Below are 19,245 nucleotides of genomic sequence, written 5' to 3' on the forward strand. Positions count from 1 at the left end.
TACTTAAATATTTCATTCTCCACCAATCTGTAAGTGTCTATGCCTTTTAGAAGTGACATTAAAATTACAAAAGAAGACAGCAGTGCAAGTTGCCAGTGATCAAGATACCAGAGGTGCGAAGCACAGCATCCAACTGCATATAGCAAGATTCTTCAGAAGTTATCTGATTCTCCTTTAAAAAAGTCTGCCACAAATGACCTCTATTTACAATAGAGCTGCTGAAGTTGCTCAGCAGTTTGGGAGATTAGTTCCCAGATTAATTTAATTGTATCACCTGACAATAGCAGAAAGGCTTCTGCCAAGCCTGGTATCTTGCAGCCTTTAGGAACTGCCTAACAGAACTATGTTTTTAATCATGCTCCTAGGAAAGAAATTGTGCACTTAAAATCCTTTTCTTTACAAATATCCCATTTATTTTGAATGATGGACTAGCCCTACTATTTTTACGTCAAGATGTCTCAGGATTCTAGGCGTTTTACAAAGAAAAACAAACACTGTACCAATCTGTACCAACTTGCAAAGTAGAACTCTTATAATAAATTATTACTATTACAGTAAGTTATTACTCTACATAGTAATTCAAGACCTAAGATGACATGAATCTTAGAAGCATATATTCCTAAATCAAGCCCACAGTTCAAAAGTTTCAGGTCATGTAGATATGGAACTACAGAAGGAGATCTATGCACAAGACAATTTTCCACTTCACTAGGACCAGAGAGCTAAGAAACTAACTTACAATCATCATACTCTACCATGACTGCTCTGGAGAGGGATTTAGAGAAGCCTTAGGTAAGTGACACTATATATTCACAACACGGTCCTCTGCTCACAAGTTGAAAGAGACTACTTGAATAGCTTAGATTCAGATAAACATATTTTATACATATTAGTAACAAGACACAGCTGCATATGACTACAGAGGTTGAAAGTTCTTTCCCTGCTGTCACAAGAGTGATGATCAGCCTCTTTCACATCGGAAGGCATTCAGCATCAGGATCAGCAAGGTAGCTGAGCTTCCACGGTTATAAATTTTAAGATTATGAAGAAAGCTGTAACTCCAGAGCTGAACAGAGCTTGGAACTTCGTTTTGTATAGACAACAGCTGCGTGTTTCTCTTCACAAGGTTTTCCTTGGGGCGCTGTGTCCTAAAGCATGCCCTGTCAAAGACATATGGAAGGCCTGTTCCGAGGGAAAGAGTGGAAAGTATGTCGTGCTCTGCCATCAGCATCTGTTGCACAGCAAAGTAATAAAAAAACCCCAAACATTTCAGGGCACTTATTGGCATGAAACACAATGAAAAAATAAGATAAAAACAAAAGAGGACATTTTACAGACTGTGAATGCGTCAGAAGACAGCTGTGATAAAAGCTCTGGGTTACCTGGTCCCAAGACTTACTTTTGTCTTCTCTAACACTCTGAAAATATGACTTAAGAGAGCAAGTCTCGGCATAAGCCTTAATTGTCAGGAGAAAGCATGTGAGTGAAGCTGTGTGTGGACAACATTAAGCAGAAGTGGAGATCTAGACATGTAATTGGAGATCTTTGTGCAAGATCAAATACGCGGATGTGCTCTTTCTGCCACCAGCTGTTATAGGGAAAGATGCATTGTCAGTGCCTTTTGTTACCTGATGAGGAAGCGTCCACATCACAGAATCACAGCATCACATAGAACTGTAGGGGTTGGAAGGGACCTCCAGAGATCATCGGGTCTAACCTCCCTGACAGAGCAGGCTCCCTAGGACAGGTCGCACAGGTAGGTGTCCAGATGGGTCTTGAATGTCTCCAGAGAAGGAGACTCCACAACCCCCCCTGGGCAGCCTGTCCCAGGGCTCTGTCACCCTCAATGTGAAGAAGTTCTTCTGCATATTGGTGTGGAACATATGCAGAAGAACTTCCAGGACTGCCAAGCATCTTCCAGGACTACCAAGCAATTGCACTGACAAAAAACTTCAGCTGCAGTCCTTTGAGCACAGAGTTGCCAAAACTTATGAAAACTACCAGGGATACCCACCTTTCATTTTACTTGCTCTCCCAGCCACATAACAGGACAGAGGGAAGGAGCAGCAGAAACCAAAATGGAAGGAGAGAGGTAGAAAACAAATCTATGCAAGTGAAACACAGATAAGTGGAGATTGTTGCTGATACCCAAGACCTTCCCCACACACCTTTGCTACAGAGAGACAGAGGATCAAGGTGCTCCCTGGGCTCTTTAGCTTCTTTGATACAGCCTGACCGGGCCTCTGAAGGACCATGAGTGCCACACAATCCAAGAGACCAGTCAGACCTCAGATTCGGGATTCAAATTGACTTTGCTGCCACAATTACTAGCTGCATCAACTATCCTTTCACCCTTTCCCCTCAGAACATGTCACTGATCTAGAGAGATGTGATAAAATCGGTCTTGAGCTCCACCCCCCAACATTTGGTTGGAATTTTATTTATCAATTGATTGCCTGTTGAGATATCTGGGGACCATTTATAGAATAGGTTGTAAAATGTGCCAGGTGAAAAAAAAAAACAACAAAACAGCCTATTCAGACAGCAGGTGTTTTTCATGTATTATTTGTGTTACTCATTGTTTGTGGCCAGGACTCATCTGAAGATAGACGTTCTCTAAATTCTGTGAAATTCTGGCATTCCAAACATTCTGAAATAATACTGAAATTTATGACAGATGTCCCCAATACAGAAGCTATTTCTGTGTGCATCATCCAAAAGGCACAAGACTTCATTTGAGATTGATTTGACGTTGATATACCACCCCACTCTAGAAATTCACAGAGCTTTGATGCTGTGCTTATGCCGAGTTTATGCCAGCACATCCTCACCACCACCCCCCACCCCAATAGTGTGTTAATTCAGGTGTCACAGATTACATCATTCACCGTCTCCCAAGAAACTTTCATCATGGAAAGATGCTTAACACAGAGGAGGTAAAACACTAGTCCTATGGACTTCAGCGGGTTCAGGATTTAATTTCTAAGAGTCCAGATTTTCACCAGCAAGACTGTACCTAGAGCTCTTCTCCAGAGAGAGCTGAACCAAGGTTTGTTTTTAGCAGAGTCTTCATTTCAATAGGGGTGGAAAAAAATATTTTGAATTCATCTACCAGCGACTCTTGAGCTAATCTGTTCAGAGCTGAATGATGATACAAACTGGCTGTTTGCCCAGCATTTTTGAGCATTCTTCTATTTTCTGTCTAAAAGCTGTTAGTAGTACAGCAGGAGATACTAATCTAAATATTGCTGGAATGACTTTAAAGACATCTTTAAAGACCATAGACCAGATCTTGATCATTCTCAGCTCTTCTCATTAATGCACCAGAAAGCCCACTGAACTACAGCTGTTATTTTAATTTACAGAATTAGACTTTCCCCCCTGCCCAGATTAAATACTTTTCAGTAGGCAAAAATTTAAAGGAGGTTGAAGAGGATGGAGCCGTTTTCATTGTGGAAAATGTCCAGAACTGCTTCCATTATTCCTGCAGTGGCCTTTGGCTGCTCTCCATTGAGAATTTCCATCTGTGGCGCTTCAGACAGAAGACCTACACAGCTTGTAGCCACTTGGTTTGTGCTGCTGCCCTTAAAGTTTTTATTTGTCTTCATGGTAGAGGAAAGCAATCCAGTCTTCTTTTCCAGTGTTCACAGAGATATGACCTCACATCACTTTAATAAAGCATGCCAGCTGGGGGAGAAGGGGAGGGGTGAAAAATGCTGAGCTTCCCCATCATTACCACCCTATCACGTGACACTGCTGCACAGCAGGGCCCTTGACTGGCTGCTTTTTTACCTTCCTGCCACAGAAACACAGTAGATCCCCTTCACAGTGTGGGTCGTGCTCAGCAGTGAAAAGCCAGATAAAGTGAGGTAAATCTTGCCAAACAAACTATACTTTCGTCCTTTCTTGGCAGAGGAACAAAGGTTCTTCCTTGTTAGAGGATGTGTTAAATGATCTAGAGACACATTCACTGTCCCAGCGCCTGAGAAAGAATTGATGAGACTCTGGAAATAACGGACACTTGTAGATCTCCAAGCTCTGAATTCATACAACTGACTCGTCCTTCCCAACAGCTGCATCTCATGGCTTAGTACTAACCAGGACCATTGGGGAAATCCCAGTAAATTCCTGGGTAGCCTGGCACATGAAGACACTAACTCTACACAATCAAATGTGCTCCAATGTGCAGGATCCCTTTACCATCCTCACACTCTGAAGGAGAATGTATTTAAGAGGTTCAGAAAAGAGCTCAGCACCTGTAAAAGGCACCTGTGGGTTCTGGTAGCACGTGCCTCACAGAGATGTTGACATTCAGCTTCATTGTCACTGCCACAGAGGAATGGAGGTGCCACTAAGAAGTAGGACTGATCAGTGAGGAAATGTACCCCTAGCAATGCACACAGTTAACACAGAAGCTTGAACTCTGCCTTACAGGCAGCAGCAGCTTTACATCATGTTAGCAGTGCAAAACAACTTCACGCTGAACTACTCTGACACACGCTTGCACTGCCAGAAATGAAGAAAGAAACCTTCAAGTTAAGTGCTCAGAATTAGCTTTTCAGGCAAAAAAAACCCAGCTAATGCTTATCTTTCCCTTTATACTAGAAACATATATAGCAACATTTAAACACTAAAACATGTAGCAGTACTAAACCTACATGGGGTCAGCCTGTTTAGCCAAATAAACGGTTAGTTCTTCCTTGTGTTAAGGAGGCAAGAAATATGCAGTGTAAGTTACTATTTCCTAAGACCATATATCTTCTCTGATGATTCTCCTGAGAAACACAGTGCCCAAATATTTTCCAAGAACTGTTTATAAAAGTTAGGTCACCAGAGAACAGTATCTCACCACGTGACTCAAACATTCAATTGCCTGGAAGTTACAGGAAAAAAAAAAACCCTTCAGTATCAAGGATTTACCAGGGAAAAAAAGCTGAAATAGGCTTATTAAAGAGCTTTTGCACAGATGGTTCTAGTCAAGGTTGGTTTATGAAAACTGCAGAGATTCAATTCTAATGAAGAAATTGCCATGACTAGTTCAGTCAGCCCTATTTGAATATATGGGTCTGGTAAGTGGCATAATTAACAGAACCTTATTTTTAAGTTAACTGAACGAATATCCACTCTCATAATTATTAATTTTCTCATAAAATGTGAGAATAATAAGTTTTGTCTGAAGTCAGTTGATTTAGCTTCAGGTGAGTCAACAAGATCTATATGGATGACTAAATGATTCACCGCGTTTTGTACATAAACACAAATAAATCTAATTGTGCTTTACATTTTCTTAAACATATTGTGTGATATCTATAATCAGTGGGTCCAGATGACCAGAAAATACATATACTGTGGAGTTTAGAGATGTTAGCAGGAACACTTGAATTTGCTAGATTTCTGCTGCCATCTGCTTGCCAGGGCCTTACTCATCATGCACACTGCAAAAGTTAATGCTCCAAGTTCTAACAAAAGTAAATTAACTCAAGAAAAGCTTGACTGAAACCTCTGAAGAGTAAACCCAGGGGGATATGAAACACAAAAGCTACTCTGTGCTATCTCTGGGTATGGGTACTCCTCACCAGTGAAAAAAGAGCAACGTAAAGTTGCACTGCAGATTAAATAACAGAAGCTATCACATAACAGTAATTCCAGTTTCGCCATGAGGATAAACACTAGCACTGTCTGTTCCTCTGATATGCAGTTCCCCTTTAGAGTTAAAATCTTAACAGATTACATATCCCCTCTCTCTCCTGACTAATCTCTCTATTTATCTGCCAGGACAATAAGACACATGAGGTCAATCATTTACTCATATTAACTCCCTTCTGAGGCAAAACTGGAGTCTGCTCTCCCTCAGTGAACTACACCTAGCTGAAAGGGGATGATTTAATGCATGAATTAGAAATGAAGGCAGAAAGATCTTTCTATAAGAAGCAGCATGCACGTTGCTAAACAAACTGCATGCAGTGAACAGATTTTCAATCTGTACACATGCACAAAGCATGAAGTCCCTGCCTGGCACCACCTGTGTTTGCAAAGACAAGTCCAAAAGGCTTTCAGCTGGCACAGAGACTGCTGGTCACTGACATCTGGCTTTTGTTTGGTGGCTTCAATGCAGCTATGCTTATATATACCTGTTTCAATTTCACCTTTTCTCCACACTGCTACACAAAAGGCTGAGGGAGACTGCTGAACTGCCCTGAATCCAATGTCTGTTTTACAGCTCATTTTCACGTGTTACATGTCCAAATGCATTTGCATGGAAGGTAAAATATAAATATGTACACACAGCAACACCTGTGTGTCCATGCACCTGCACACCCAGGCACAACACTTAGATGCTTTTCTAAACAACAACCTGGTCCTGATGGTGAAAACATGTAAAGACAGATGTCCTGACTATATGCTCATCCTACACAAGCACAGGCAGATGCAGCCCACGCACAGCATGCACAGCTACACACAGATGCTACACTCACTCTTTTCAGTTCAACAGCTCCACTGCCTACTTTTCCCCAATCTCCCCTTAATACCTTTCATTTCCAAGTCATTCATGCCTCCCCCTACTCCCATAAAACCACAACACCAGTTCCAGAGTGTTGTACAAACCTTTGTTGGTAACTTCCCAAGAAACTTCAAAGAGCAACAAATCCTCCACTGGTAGGTCTTCATCCTCCCACTGAGGAAGGCCATTAAGAGAAGTCATGGACAGTGATCTAGCCAGTGGCATTTTCTTCAGCTCTTGAATGCTTACCACACAGGCAAAAATAGTTAGCAAATGTCCAGTTAGTGTGGTGAATCTCCACAGTTCTGGTTAGAGCAGTCTGCTGGTGTGCTGGCCTCCAAGGAGAAAATTTATTCAGATAGCTAGGAGCTAATGGGTTTAAACTGTCTGACCACCAGCATTAAATTGGCTCAGTGAAATCCTCAGGGCTTGAGAAGCAGCTGCTGGCAGAGGTAAGAATTTAAGGCTGACCTGAGAAAGGTCTTGACTGTTTTGGGGCTAGGTCTCTTTCTTTGTCTTCTCTTAAGAGGAAAATAAAAGTTGTTTTTGAGCTCCTCAGCCACAGCATTCAGTATCTACCACCCCAGGGACAACTGAAACTTCACAGTTGCAAATTCAGCTCTGCCCTGAGCAAACTCCAACAGGGAGGACACTTTGAGTTCACCACCTGATTTGAGTCCACCACCTGATTTGAGTCCAGCCCCTGAGTCCTCCCCTTGAGATACACCCATTAACACCCATAGACCTTGTCTATCCACTGACCACTTACAAGCCAGGTAAGTAGACTCATTCTACATGCTGTCTCTTAGATTACTTGCCAGGTTAAACACTGTTACTTCATCTTGTGCAGTTCATCAGTCCATAAATGCTCATTTGCCTCATACCCTTCTTCTGCAGTCAACTCCAGCTGCATCCCCAGGGCTCTGCACAACTTGCTGGCTTCATTCTGCTCTTGAACAACTTTGCAGCCCTAAGTGCTTCTACAAACAGCTACAACAGCTTTAACTCTATTTCAGCACATGTTTTTGCTCTCCCTGTAGTCCTGGACCCTGATTTTCCATATGGTTTCTCGTTTTCTCTGTCACAGCATTTTTCTCACCTCTGGGCTCACATCATCTGCTCAGGGACACAAGCATGTAGTAAGTCAAGGAACAGTATACCCAGCACAGAGCTGGAATGCTGCAAGCAGTGCATGCACATATACAGAGCTGTCAGGCCCTAACTTGTAACCTGAGATCTGCAAAGGTCCACAGAGCAGCTGCCTGCTTGGACAATGCTTATGTGCTTGTGTCTGCTTGAGAAGCCACTGCTTCTGGGACAGCTGTGTAAGTTGAATCTTATTCTGAGTTTACCTGCCCAAAATCAACTGTTCAGCAGGGAGCAAATCTCCAGGTGAGGTCCAGGGTATCTCTGGCACTGTAACAAATAACACTGCACCTGAGTTCACTTATCACAAAAAAAGTCCAAGGCAATTGGTTTAGAAAACTGGCAACCCACCTACCTGCAAGTCTCTTAGACATAATATACTACAAGATTTGCTCTTCCACTTACCCCTCCCATGCCCTCTCTCACTTAGAGTAGTTGGACTCATCCCTTGGCAGATAAGTGCACCTCAGCAAACTAACTCAAGGACACAGAATATTTTGTTTTGCCAAGTTAGGAAAAAGACCTATCTCATCAAATAGCCTGGCAAGAGGGGATAGAGCAGCACAACTGGGAACGGGGAGAGATGGAGATGGTGAGAGCAATGGTAGCCAGGCCTTTCCAGTCAGTGCTACACAGCCTGAGCTGGGCCCTGAGGAAAAGAGGTTTCCTTTCTGGGTTAAAAAGAAGGTATTGCAGCCACCTTGGGGAAGGATTCAGGGTTTTGTTGGCTGGGTTTTGCCTCAATGATCTGAGCAGCCTTATTTATTAGCTTACAGGAGAAAAAAAAAAAGCAAAAAAAAAAAAAAATCCTGGCGAGGAGTCGTTGTTTTGGGAGCAGCTGTGACTTTTACTATGTGGAGTAGGCAGGTTGGAAACCAGATCATCCAATAGCTTAAAGATTGTTGTTTAAAAGAAACAGCAAAAGTCCCTTCATTTCTGAGCCATCAAATCTGACCTAGGCACATTTTTACTTTTTTCTGGAGGCTGAAAGCTGCCTGCCGCCTGAGGGGTGGAGAAGGTAAGAACAAAGCAGCTCTAAAACCTGTCCTGATCCCAGAAGCCTTGGTCAAGCCTGTGTAAACAAATACACTGCAAAACCAGCCTTTTTACTGGAGACAGCAGGGGCAGTTAGCCCACAATCTGCCTCACTGCTACCTGTGGAGATGCTTTTTGCCCAGCTGATTCTTGTGCTGGGTGCCTCTGCAGCCATCCTGCCTGCAGGCCGCCATGTCAGGCCATGCTGTCCCCTCACACAATGGCAGGCAGAGGCCGCACTAGTGTATCTCACTTGCAAAAATGTTGGTGGGGTGGTTTGTAATGTTAGGTGGTACATAGGAACTTCTATTCAGCAAAAGGAACTCAGGCCTGCTTGCTCTCACTGCGAGTTAACTATACTGCAAAGTGCAGCTTCCCAGAGGTAAGGTACTGCTGGCTGGGTACTGCTGTCCTCTGCAGTCCTTTGAGCCTCCTTTGGGATGTGTAAGTACCAGTCACTGCTCCAGGGATGACCAGTAAGCTGTTAATAAAGATGCCAGATAACTGGTGACACTGGTTTACTAATAAATTTAGAACAGTGGAATGATGTTGCAATAATACAGTTTAAAGCTCTTTGTATAAGCGGTGGTTTCCAGGTTCTTAAACATCACATTTACACAGCTTTTTCTTTTTCTCTTTTTTTTTCCTTTTATTTTATTTTTTGGATTTGGCAAAAGATGATATAACTTCTTAAACCTTTTTGTTTAAAAGAGTTTGAAAGAATCATGACAAACCAGGAGGTAATTTCACAAGCACCAGTAACACCATCATTGTGTGAACCTGGACAACTGCGAATGTTCTGTACTTTGTTTTTATCTTTCGCAGTCTGGAGATCATATTCATTGGGTTCTCATTGGGTTTTTTAACTGTTTCTGATGTGATAAAAATGCTCAATAGTGCTATGAACATTAGAATTATTTCATATTCTGAGAACATTTCACTTTGCCCAATTTGTATGCCTTAAAGAAGCTTTTTTTTCACACAGTGCCATCCCAGATTCCTGATTTTGTTTGCTTGTTTTTAGTGATGGAAAAGCATATGAAGTGCCTAGGAAGGCTTAGATCAGACAGTTCAAAAACTTTCATGCCTGCAAATACTTTTATTTGGAAGACATCAAAGGGCCCTTGTTTATATTTATGGCCTATCTGGATTAAGTGTGGGATCTCTGTGATGCAGCTGGATTTATCTATGTTTACTGCCATAAAGGAGATAACACCTGTAGCTGTGCACTGACAACAAAATGAGCTCTCCAGGAGAAAAAGCTGTATTCTGACATTAAGAATGGGCAAAGCTAACACACGCAGTGGAGGAGCAGTCACCAAGAGTGGAAAGGAACAGAAGGGTAGTTGCTAACTGTCGTCCATGATAAGTGCAGTGAGGTGTAAGTAATGGAAGGGACACGCTGCAAACAGTAGAACAACATGTCATCTTTGGTTTAGAGACAGGGTAAGGTTGTCACTATGATAGTACAGCTTGTTCCTTTTTAGCAAAACCGAGAGGAAAACTGCTGGGGTGGGAAGATAGAAACCTACCCAAACCAGTATTTTTTAAAAAACAACATTGTTTAAAGTGTTTTACAGAAATCTGAAACCAGTGAAACTGGTTTTGAGTCTGGTCTATTTAGGTTCCCATATTGCTCTTATCACCAAAGTATACAAATGCCCTCTGGTAATGCTTTATTCAATGTGACTCAATTTTGCCAGACATCATTTGCTATCCCACCAGATTCTTTTTCATAGAATCACTTAAGTTGGAAGAGACCTTTAAGATCACCAAGTCCAACCACAACCTAACCCTGCCTAGTCCACCTTTAGACCATGTCCCCAAGCATAATATCTAAACACCTTTTAAATACCTCCAAGGATGGTGACTCCACCACTTCCCTGAGCAGCCTGTTCCAATACTTGACAACCCTTTCAGTGAAGACATTCTTCCTAATATCTAACCTATATCTCCCCTGGTGCAATTTGAAACCATTCCCTCTAGTCCTATCGCTTGTTACCTGAGAGAAGAGACCAACTCCCACCTCTCCACACCCTCCTTGCAGGCAGTTGTCCAGAGCGATATGGTCTCCCCTCAGCCTCTTTTTCTGAAGACTAAAAAGCCCCAGCGTCCTCAGCCACTCCCATTAGGACTTGAGCTTCAAACCCTTTACCAGCTTCATTCCCCTTCTCTGGACACACTCCAGCATCTCAATGTCTGAGGCACAAAACTGGACAAAGTACTCGAGGTGCAGCCTCACCAGAGACAAATATAATGGAACAATCACTTCCCTACTGCTGCTGGCCACACTGTTCCTGATACAGGCCAGGATGCTGTTGGCCGCCTTGGCCACCTGGTTACGCTTCTGGCTCATGTTCAGCTGGCTGCCCACTAACACCCCCAGGTCCTTCTCCTCCAGGGAGCTCTCCAGCCACTCTGCCCCAAGCCTGTAACGTTGCCTGGGGTTATTGTGACTGAAGTGTAGGGCTTGGCACTTGGCCTTGTCAAACCCCACAAAGCTGGCCTCAGCCCATCAGTCCAGCCTGTCCAGGTTTCTATGCAGACCCTTCCTGCCTTCCAGCAGATGGACACTCCCACACAATTTGGTGTCATCTGCAAGCTTACTGAGGGTGCACTTGATTCCCTCGTCCAGATAATTAATAAAGATGTTAAAGAGGACTGGCCACAGCACTGAGCCCTGGGTAACATCACTTGTGACCTGACACTAGCTGGATTTTTTCAGCCCACAGAAGTGAAATAATGTCACTTGCAAGGGTACTGGACAATAAGAAGGCCAAGTCTGCAAGGTCTTTGAAGAGAAATTATACAAAGTGTGTATTGTTTTTCCTAAATTTCCTACAGTTCTCTAGAGATAGCAATGTAGGAACAATGCTGTGCATTCTACCTTACCTAAAATACTCTTTATGGAATCATAGAATCACAGCTGGCTTGGGTTGGAAGGGACCTGAAAGATTACCGAATTCCAACTCCCCTGCCATGGGCAGGGACATCTCTTGCTAGACCAGGCTTCCCAAGGCCCCATCCAACCTCACCTTGAACACCTCCAGGGAGGCGGCAGCCACCACCTCCCTGGGCAACCTGTTCCAGAGCCTCACCACCCTCCTTGTGAAGAATTTTTTTCCTAATATCCAATCTAAATTGGATAACTAAAGGGCTACCCCCTTCCAATTTAAAACCATTCCCCCTCATCCTATCACTATATACCCTTCTAAAAAGTCCCTCCCCAGCCTTCAGGTACTGTAGGGCTGCTATAAAGTCTCTCCAGTTCCGTCCCTGGATGTTGTCCTCCCTGCAGACTCTGATCCAACTCCTCCTATTTGCGTAGAGGAAAGTTTTCTGCAAAAACTAACTCAGCACACCACCCCAGGAAGTGAGTCACGGATGTTGCCGTCACATGGCAGTACCTCCAGAAGAACCACTTCAGACAACCTTTTTTTGTTGGAAAATTAACTTTAGCCTCCCTGGCTGCGAGTGACAAAGTATGTGTGTTAGGGGAAGAAACACCCTCAGTGTGTGGGTGTTTACAGTGAGATAACTGTCTAGGTCTGGCTTGCTCTAAACATTAACTGCGGGTTCAGGCTTTGCCTACGTGAGCTGTAAGGGGAAAACAATGAAGACATAGGTGTTAAAGGGCCTCACACACATTGAGTCAAATGCTACAGGAGGAAGGAAGCTACGACGGTTTGTAGCAATTACAGATGTACACGTTCTGTACTTTATACATAGATCAGTAGGTGGCACTGATGGTTTAACATGAGTTCAGTGCCTGTATTACTTTGTTTGACCAAAAGGCGGCTTTATCCTCGCTAGATCCTGGTTTGAGACAACCGTTAGTTTTATGAAGCCCGTGGAAGCAGAATCACATGGGGGATCTCCATCTGGAAGAAAAGCCCTTGCCTCGGCCTGAGACACAGGTAAGAGAGGAAAAGAAGAGCAAAAGAAGAGAAGTACTTTAGCAGTGTGGGCTGACAATGCTAGAGTAATCATTATGAAGAAACATGGACTTAGATTCTGAGCTTTATTTTATACTACTACAAGTAATAGCCATTTTTCTAAAGGGACAGATTACAGGCATTTGTTTGCTGAGGATATTGTTGACTTTAAAAAAGCAGTGTGATAACATTCTATTCCATTTATTTTCTTTTGTTTTCTCTTCACCACAGTTTTTGTTCCCTTCCTTCTTTTCTCCTTTTGAACTTCACAGTGATATTTCCTGTCTTCAGCTGCCTAACTTTTAAAGGTGTTCCTTTGATCTCCATGTGATGCAGGTGTGGTTTTGACCCCACTGGAAGGCCTAACTTTTTATTACTTCACAATTTAGGTGTGCTGATGAACCTCCCTAGAAATATTTTAGAAAAATACTCAGATTTTTACTTAATGAAAAAAATTATTTTCCAGATTTTAATGTAGAAATGTCTATTTTCTGTGGTTTAGTTTTGTGTTATACAACCACAGTAAGATGTCAGCTGCACTTGTTTTTAACCCTTCTAAAGAGAAAAAGGATAAAGTCTTACTATATTTTGCTTCAGAATCTAGTATACCTCATTATAAATTCCAAAGCAATACAGAAAATTAGAATAATAAAGCAAACCTGCCTAAGTGATGCATCTAAATTGTTCACCAGCATCCTCCTCCTTTTTTCAAGAGGCTTTATGATTGGGCATCTTAGCTGTGCTGGCCAGCTGATGTGCTGTTGTAAGATGGATGGATGGATGGATGGATGGATGGGGAAGGAGTGTCTGAGAGTGTGTGTGTGTGGGGGGGTGGGGGTGGGTATCAGTCGGCATATGGTCTAATGTTAGTCAAATTTATTGGAAAAGTGTCTGGGAAAAAAATCTGGGAGGTTTACATCCAGGTCCTAGTAGCTGACAAAATCAGGAAGAGTTGATTGTTCTGAAGAATTGGAGGCCACATATCTGCTAGTTCAACTATCCTTCTCTCTCTGGTTGATACACAGCTACGTTTTCCCTCTATTCAATATGAACATTAAAATTGCTCACCCAAAGGAACTCTAGAAAAAAATGTTGGTTGGTTGTATCCCTCCCTACCAATTAGTTGAATTTCCAGATGTTTTGAAAGATCATAAGTGTTTATCAGCCTGATATCACTTTCCTAGTACTGTAGGCTAGATAATCTTGTATTATTAAGCACTCTAACCTTGTTAGACTTGAGTCTCAAACTCAGCCTCAGACCCCTGCATTCTGGGATGAATGATTGTTGAGAAATTCCTGGGTGAGGATAATCATAAATTGGTAGACCCTCCCTCAATTCTGAATCCCAAACATATTAAAGATAATTACATATGATTATAAACCTCTTAAAACCACAGACTGATAGCCACCAGTTTATATCAGCACTGCAAACTATTTTGTATGTATGTTAAAATGCTAATCAAAAGTATCCAGGTCTTTATGACCTGCCATGAAAGGAATAATTTAGTTTTAGAGAGAAAAGATCCCTGTTCAAAACCAAAATCACAGATGAGAGGATACCACCAGTTGTGTGGCATGACAAATAACTAGATAATTTTATTTTGCAGCTACAGCAGAATGCTCATGAAAATAAAAGAAGTTCATGCTTCAGAACTCCATATTAACTCCCGGGAGTGTTGCTGGCCACTCTTCTTGCAATGGCTGCCATCTTTAGGCTTAATCATCAGGGCCTTAGCTACTGGGGATTCAGACCCTGTCAGAGACACCATTCCTTTTTGCTGCCATTTACTGGTTTAATGCCTCAGCTTTCCTGAGCTGCGAGCTTTGCTGTGCAAATGTCATGAGAAGTGAGGCTGCCTGAGTGGGTTAGCGGAAGGTTCCATGACATTACTAGAAGCATCCCAGAAAGCTATTGGGAGGACAAAGCTGTTTGCAGAGAGAATAGCTCATTTTCTAGCACTTTGGTCATTTACAGTCATTGCAAAGTTTAGGGAAGATCAGGGAATTGTTCAGAAGCACCTTAGGGCCAGCCCTAATTGCCTGCCTGAACTCAGCAAATTCAGATCATCCCAGCTGTGAAGCGATAGCCATCACCCCTGTTTTGTGCAAGTCCAAAAAATGCTCTAAACCTCACGAGTGAAGAATTGTCCCTTCCAGTGAGAAGATGGCTGATGGCTGTACAGTGACCCTGTGAAGCAGCCAGCAGGGAAAGGAAGGTATAAAACATTTCAAGTTTTGGGGAGTGATGTGACATGATGGACTTTTCTCAGTGACGTGTCCCAAATAGACATGGAGTGTGTGGAGTCCAGGACACACCAAACAAAAGATGTTCACATCAGGTTGTCTCAGAGGCTGATGTTCCCAGCTCTGCAGAGCATTGTGCTTCATTCTGCTGCTTCATCCAGGAGAGTGAGAATGAGAGTTAGCCATCCTGCAGATACCAACTCACCAGGGGCAGGTTTAATGCTAATCCTTTTCTACTTGCCTTTGGAAAAAGATGCCAGTATAGCTTGGCCACTAAGCTGGACCTTGCAACTTTGATAAGCATCAGAATGCTACTGTCCTATTTGAAGTTTAAAATAAATATTCTGATGACTAAGCACCCCTCTTGAGGGACAGGACTGTTAAAAAAGCATAACAGTATGGTCCCATTTATATATGCAATTTCCCCCTGTGAGTAAAGATATGAGAATGTCCCCATTTTCAGGTCACCACAGCCCAGGCACCTGAAGTGATCTCTGCACAAAGGACAGACATACAGCCCACAGTCTCTGAGAGAGCAGTCTCACTTTCTGTATGTCCAGCCATGCAGTAGGCACTAAAGACTGAAAAAACGCCACTAGTTCTTTCCAGAAGTAAGTGCAGAGGCACATGCAGACACGATTTCTCTGAGAAACACCGTGATTTTCTGACATCTGATACGGCTGTAACTCAGTAAGTAAAAGGCAAGGCTAAATCACTGCTTTGCTTGTCTTTTCTATGGTATGGTACCATGCCCCCACCTACAGGTCACCTATGTCGAGAGACATTCACAAACACTGTCATAGATGTATGCACACATATTTGCTCTGCTATTTATGTGCCTTCTGCAGTCAGCATGGTGTTTGTGTCATATTTAGCATGAGGATTTCTCCGTGTGTTGGTGTAACTTGCAGTGTTTTATCTTTAACTGCAAGTGCAATCACAGAGAGACTGAACCTCATTTGCCTAATACTCTGGGAGTTTCCCTTTTTCTTGTGATACCTCTTCTCATAATAACTGTTCTTCCTTTCTGCTACATCAGAGGGGGCTCTTTTACATTTTTGGTAGGTGGTTTGGGTTTTTTTTTCTCTTTTGTTAGAAACATTAAAAAGCTCAAGCTAGGAATGAATTCTTGGTACATCTCTCTCTTATCTTGTGTAACCTTGGAGGAATTATCAGGACTGGCAGCTCAGCTTCACAGAGCTTATTTGCATCTCCTCAAGTAGCCAGGACTGCATCATTTTACTTCTCTGGCTGCAAACAAAGGTTTCCATGCAAACTCAAAAGTGTAGTGCTGGAAGAGGCATTTCCATTCATTCAGCTGTATAAGTATAGTAAGGGCTTTCAATATAGGAAGGACTTAATAAAAACCAGGTTGTGTCATGATCTGCATTAAGATTGAAATGTAATGCATTGAAATTTAACCCCATTCATCAAACCACTTAAGCATAAATCCTTCTCAGTGGAATAGAGGCTCTTGATCTACGGTGACTGTCTTCTCAAGTTGTTTGAGAAGCACTCCACTGACCACTCCACTGATTCTGAATGCCCTTGTAGCATGTCAACAGTGGTATTTCTGTTTATTCATCTTTAGATTTTTATCTTTTTTTAAAAAAAGTAAAAAAAAAAATTGCAGCATTCAGAATTAGGCCAGTACAGAAGTCTTTTAAGAAAAACATTTATTCCTCCTACTGCACAACAATTTGCTATGGGAAAAACAAACTCAGTAAAATGAACAGAATGTCAACAAATACTCTTCTAGACTGATCTTCAGTCTGAGAGTATCAGGGACTACTCTATTGTCGTATGTGGGTAGGAAAATTAATTTGGTGTGATTCTAAGACACGGTAATCATTCCTGATCCCAGTGATATTGAGAAGAGCAGTCTTTGGAACCATTGCATTTCTGTCTTACTGTCTGAAATAGAGAACTAGGAGCACAGAGGAAACTATCTTGAGCAAAATATTTTTTGTGTTTTCATTTAGCACATTTCACAGAGCAAGAATTATGAATGTTCCCTTCCAGAAATCAGTGCTAGTAGGAATCGACCTTCATGCTGCTTTCACAAACTTTCTGGAGTTTTTACTTCAGATATTAAATGTGTAAACACATCTAAATTGTGTTGAAGAACTATTAAAGAGGACAACATAAGGGAGAAAATATTTAGTTAAAAATCTTACTTTGCATTGCCACTGCCTGGGCCAGACTGTGCTTTGTTGCTTATGTCTGCGGGTAAATTATTCATTTCAGGCACTGGGCAAATCCAGCCCTCCTGATTCTGGCCTCTCTAATAGACCAATCCAAGTTAATTATTTGCATGATTCCTTTGCTTGAACAGAATAACAACTCACATAGTAGTTGTATCACAAGAATGGTTTATAAAACCATAGTACATCACAGTGATTGGTGTGGATTTTAGGAAGACACTGGCTACTGTAATCTCTGAAAAGCTCAGAAAGTTCTGACTTAGGTAAGGGCTCCAGGTTACATTGACATCAGTGACAGCATCCACGTTGCACTGAGAATTTGTGGCTTAATTGTTCTGATTTGTATCTATAAATGGGGGAAAACAGCATTTCTCTGCAGCACAAGTGTGACATGAAGTGTGTAAACACAACTATAATGGGAACTTAGTGAAAAACTTAAGATAAAAGTCATCTACTTATCATAAACCACAGTTCTGTTAGTTGGTATGAAAGTCATAGAACACTGTGAGTCTAGCAAAAGGCATATATAAAACATTTCCATTGCTCTATACCTACATGTTCTTTTTAATGCTGCTTTACTACTCAAACCTGCCTTCAGTTCCATGCCCCACCCTTCCCATCTGACTACTAAAAAAGCAGCTGATTTAATGCTACATCTGAGCTCAGAACAAGGTCACCCCTTGCTTGGGTGATGGCTGATGACTGCTAACATCACTGTTGTTTTACTAAGCTTGCAGACAGTTGCTGTTTAGACTGATAGAGGAATGTATGCTACTCATTTACCTCAATGTTCTGGATGTGCAGGTGGGAAACTCAAGCCTGCTCTCCTTCATAAACATTTCTTTAGAAAGCCATGATACAAACACAGAGGTAATGCATGTCTCCAAGGCTGAGCATAACTCAAGAATACTGGATTAAAGTCCTATGGAACAACCACCCACGCCAGTAGTACGCCTCCTCCCTCTGGCCTGTCACTATCTGCTTGTCTCTCATCTGACATTTGCAGGGAAGTCAGACTGACTTTCTATGCTGTAGCCTGTATCTACACACCTGCAAATGCCTGGGGGGTCTAGGTCCTCACAGCAGTTAAAATAGCATCTTACTTCACCTGAGTCAAGCAAGTCATCCCCAGTGCTTTCTGTAGAGTTCTCCCGTGCTGCTTCTTCCTGGCCGTGCTACTCTGTCCAAAAGCACCACAACATTTGCTGTTAGGCCAGGAAATGACAGGGGTACCTCTTGGCACACGGGAATGTGGTTAGAAACCTGTATTGCCTTTCATGGGATAAAACAAGAGCAAAGTTCATGTATGAATGGGCTGTACAAACAAAACATATGCAAGATAAACATGAGCCTGTTAGGTTCAGAAAAAAGCCCCATAGATATCTTTTAGAGATAAAGTACTACAGCAATATAGTTATTAGGGAATTTACACGGTTGATATAAGACTTCATTATGGATAGACTCCAGATAAAAGGAAGTGATAGGCTGGTGGTGTGCAGGCATACATAGGGAAGCGACAGCCACGTGACTGCAATGGAGTTAAGATATGAGATGGTGTGTGTGGTAAGACTTCCAACAAAAAATAATTATGACATAATTACTGTATTTGTATAGGGCTTACAAACATCTGTGAATGCAAAAATAACCTTAAGAGCCTATTTATAAAATCTCAAAATACCAAGATACTCATATTTAACAGTTCTGAACCACGCCCCAGGCCACTCCATTGCTGTTTAAATTTCTTCCAATTCTCCTTCATGATGTCATCTCCTCACAAAGTAGATGTTGGTACGGTGAGGCTGCTGATGTGCTAAAAAAGTGCTCATCATGTAAAACAACGTTCTTTCCTCATCCACCCAGTTCCCTACTTCATCTACATCCACTCACTCTTTTTTTCCTAACAGACCACACTTTTTTGTAGGGGAGATAGCCAGAAAGCTAATGACAGCTACACATCTAGGCACAAAAGATCTTAGAACAGTTGTTGAGTCTTACATTCACTAACAAAAAAAAAAAGCCTGCTGGGGACTCAGAGGGGATTAAAGGAGTAACTAACACACTAGCTGAGATTATGATGTTCAAGTTCCCAGCTCAACTGATTACTACAATGCTTTCAAGATGTTCCAACCTGCTCTAGGTCCATAGAACAAGGTATGACCCTACATTTCCATGGTAAGGG

General features: G+C 42.2%; 1 protein-coding gene across 1 annotated transcript in view; it reads right to left on the reverse strand.

Annotated features, from left to right (window-relative positions):
* The window catches only part of GYS2 (glycogen synthase 2), a gene marked incomplete at its 5' end in the record, with an annotated part of 42,203 nt that extends 35,476 nt beyond the window's left edge, over positions 1-6,727 (reverse strand). The window contains one exon of the mRNA XM_084279551.1: positions 6,607-6,727. Coding sequence (XP_084135677.1) covers positions 6,607-6,727 — 121 coding nt within the window. The remainder of the gene's footprint in view (positions 1-6,606) is intronic.
* Between the last annotated feature and the right edge of the window lie 12,518 nt (positions 6,728-19,245).

Source organism: Gallinula chloropus (genome assembly GCF_964237585.1).
Source record: "Gallinula chloropus genome assembly, chromosome: 1".
NCBI lineage: Eukaryota > Metazoa > Chordata > Aves > Gruiformes > Rallidae > Gallinula > Gallinula chloropus.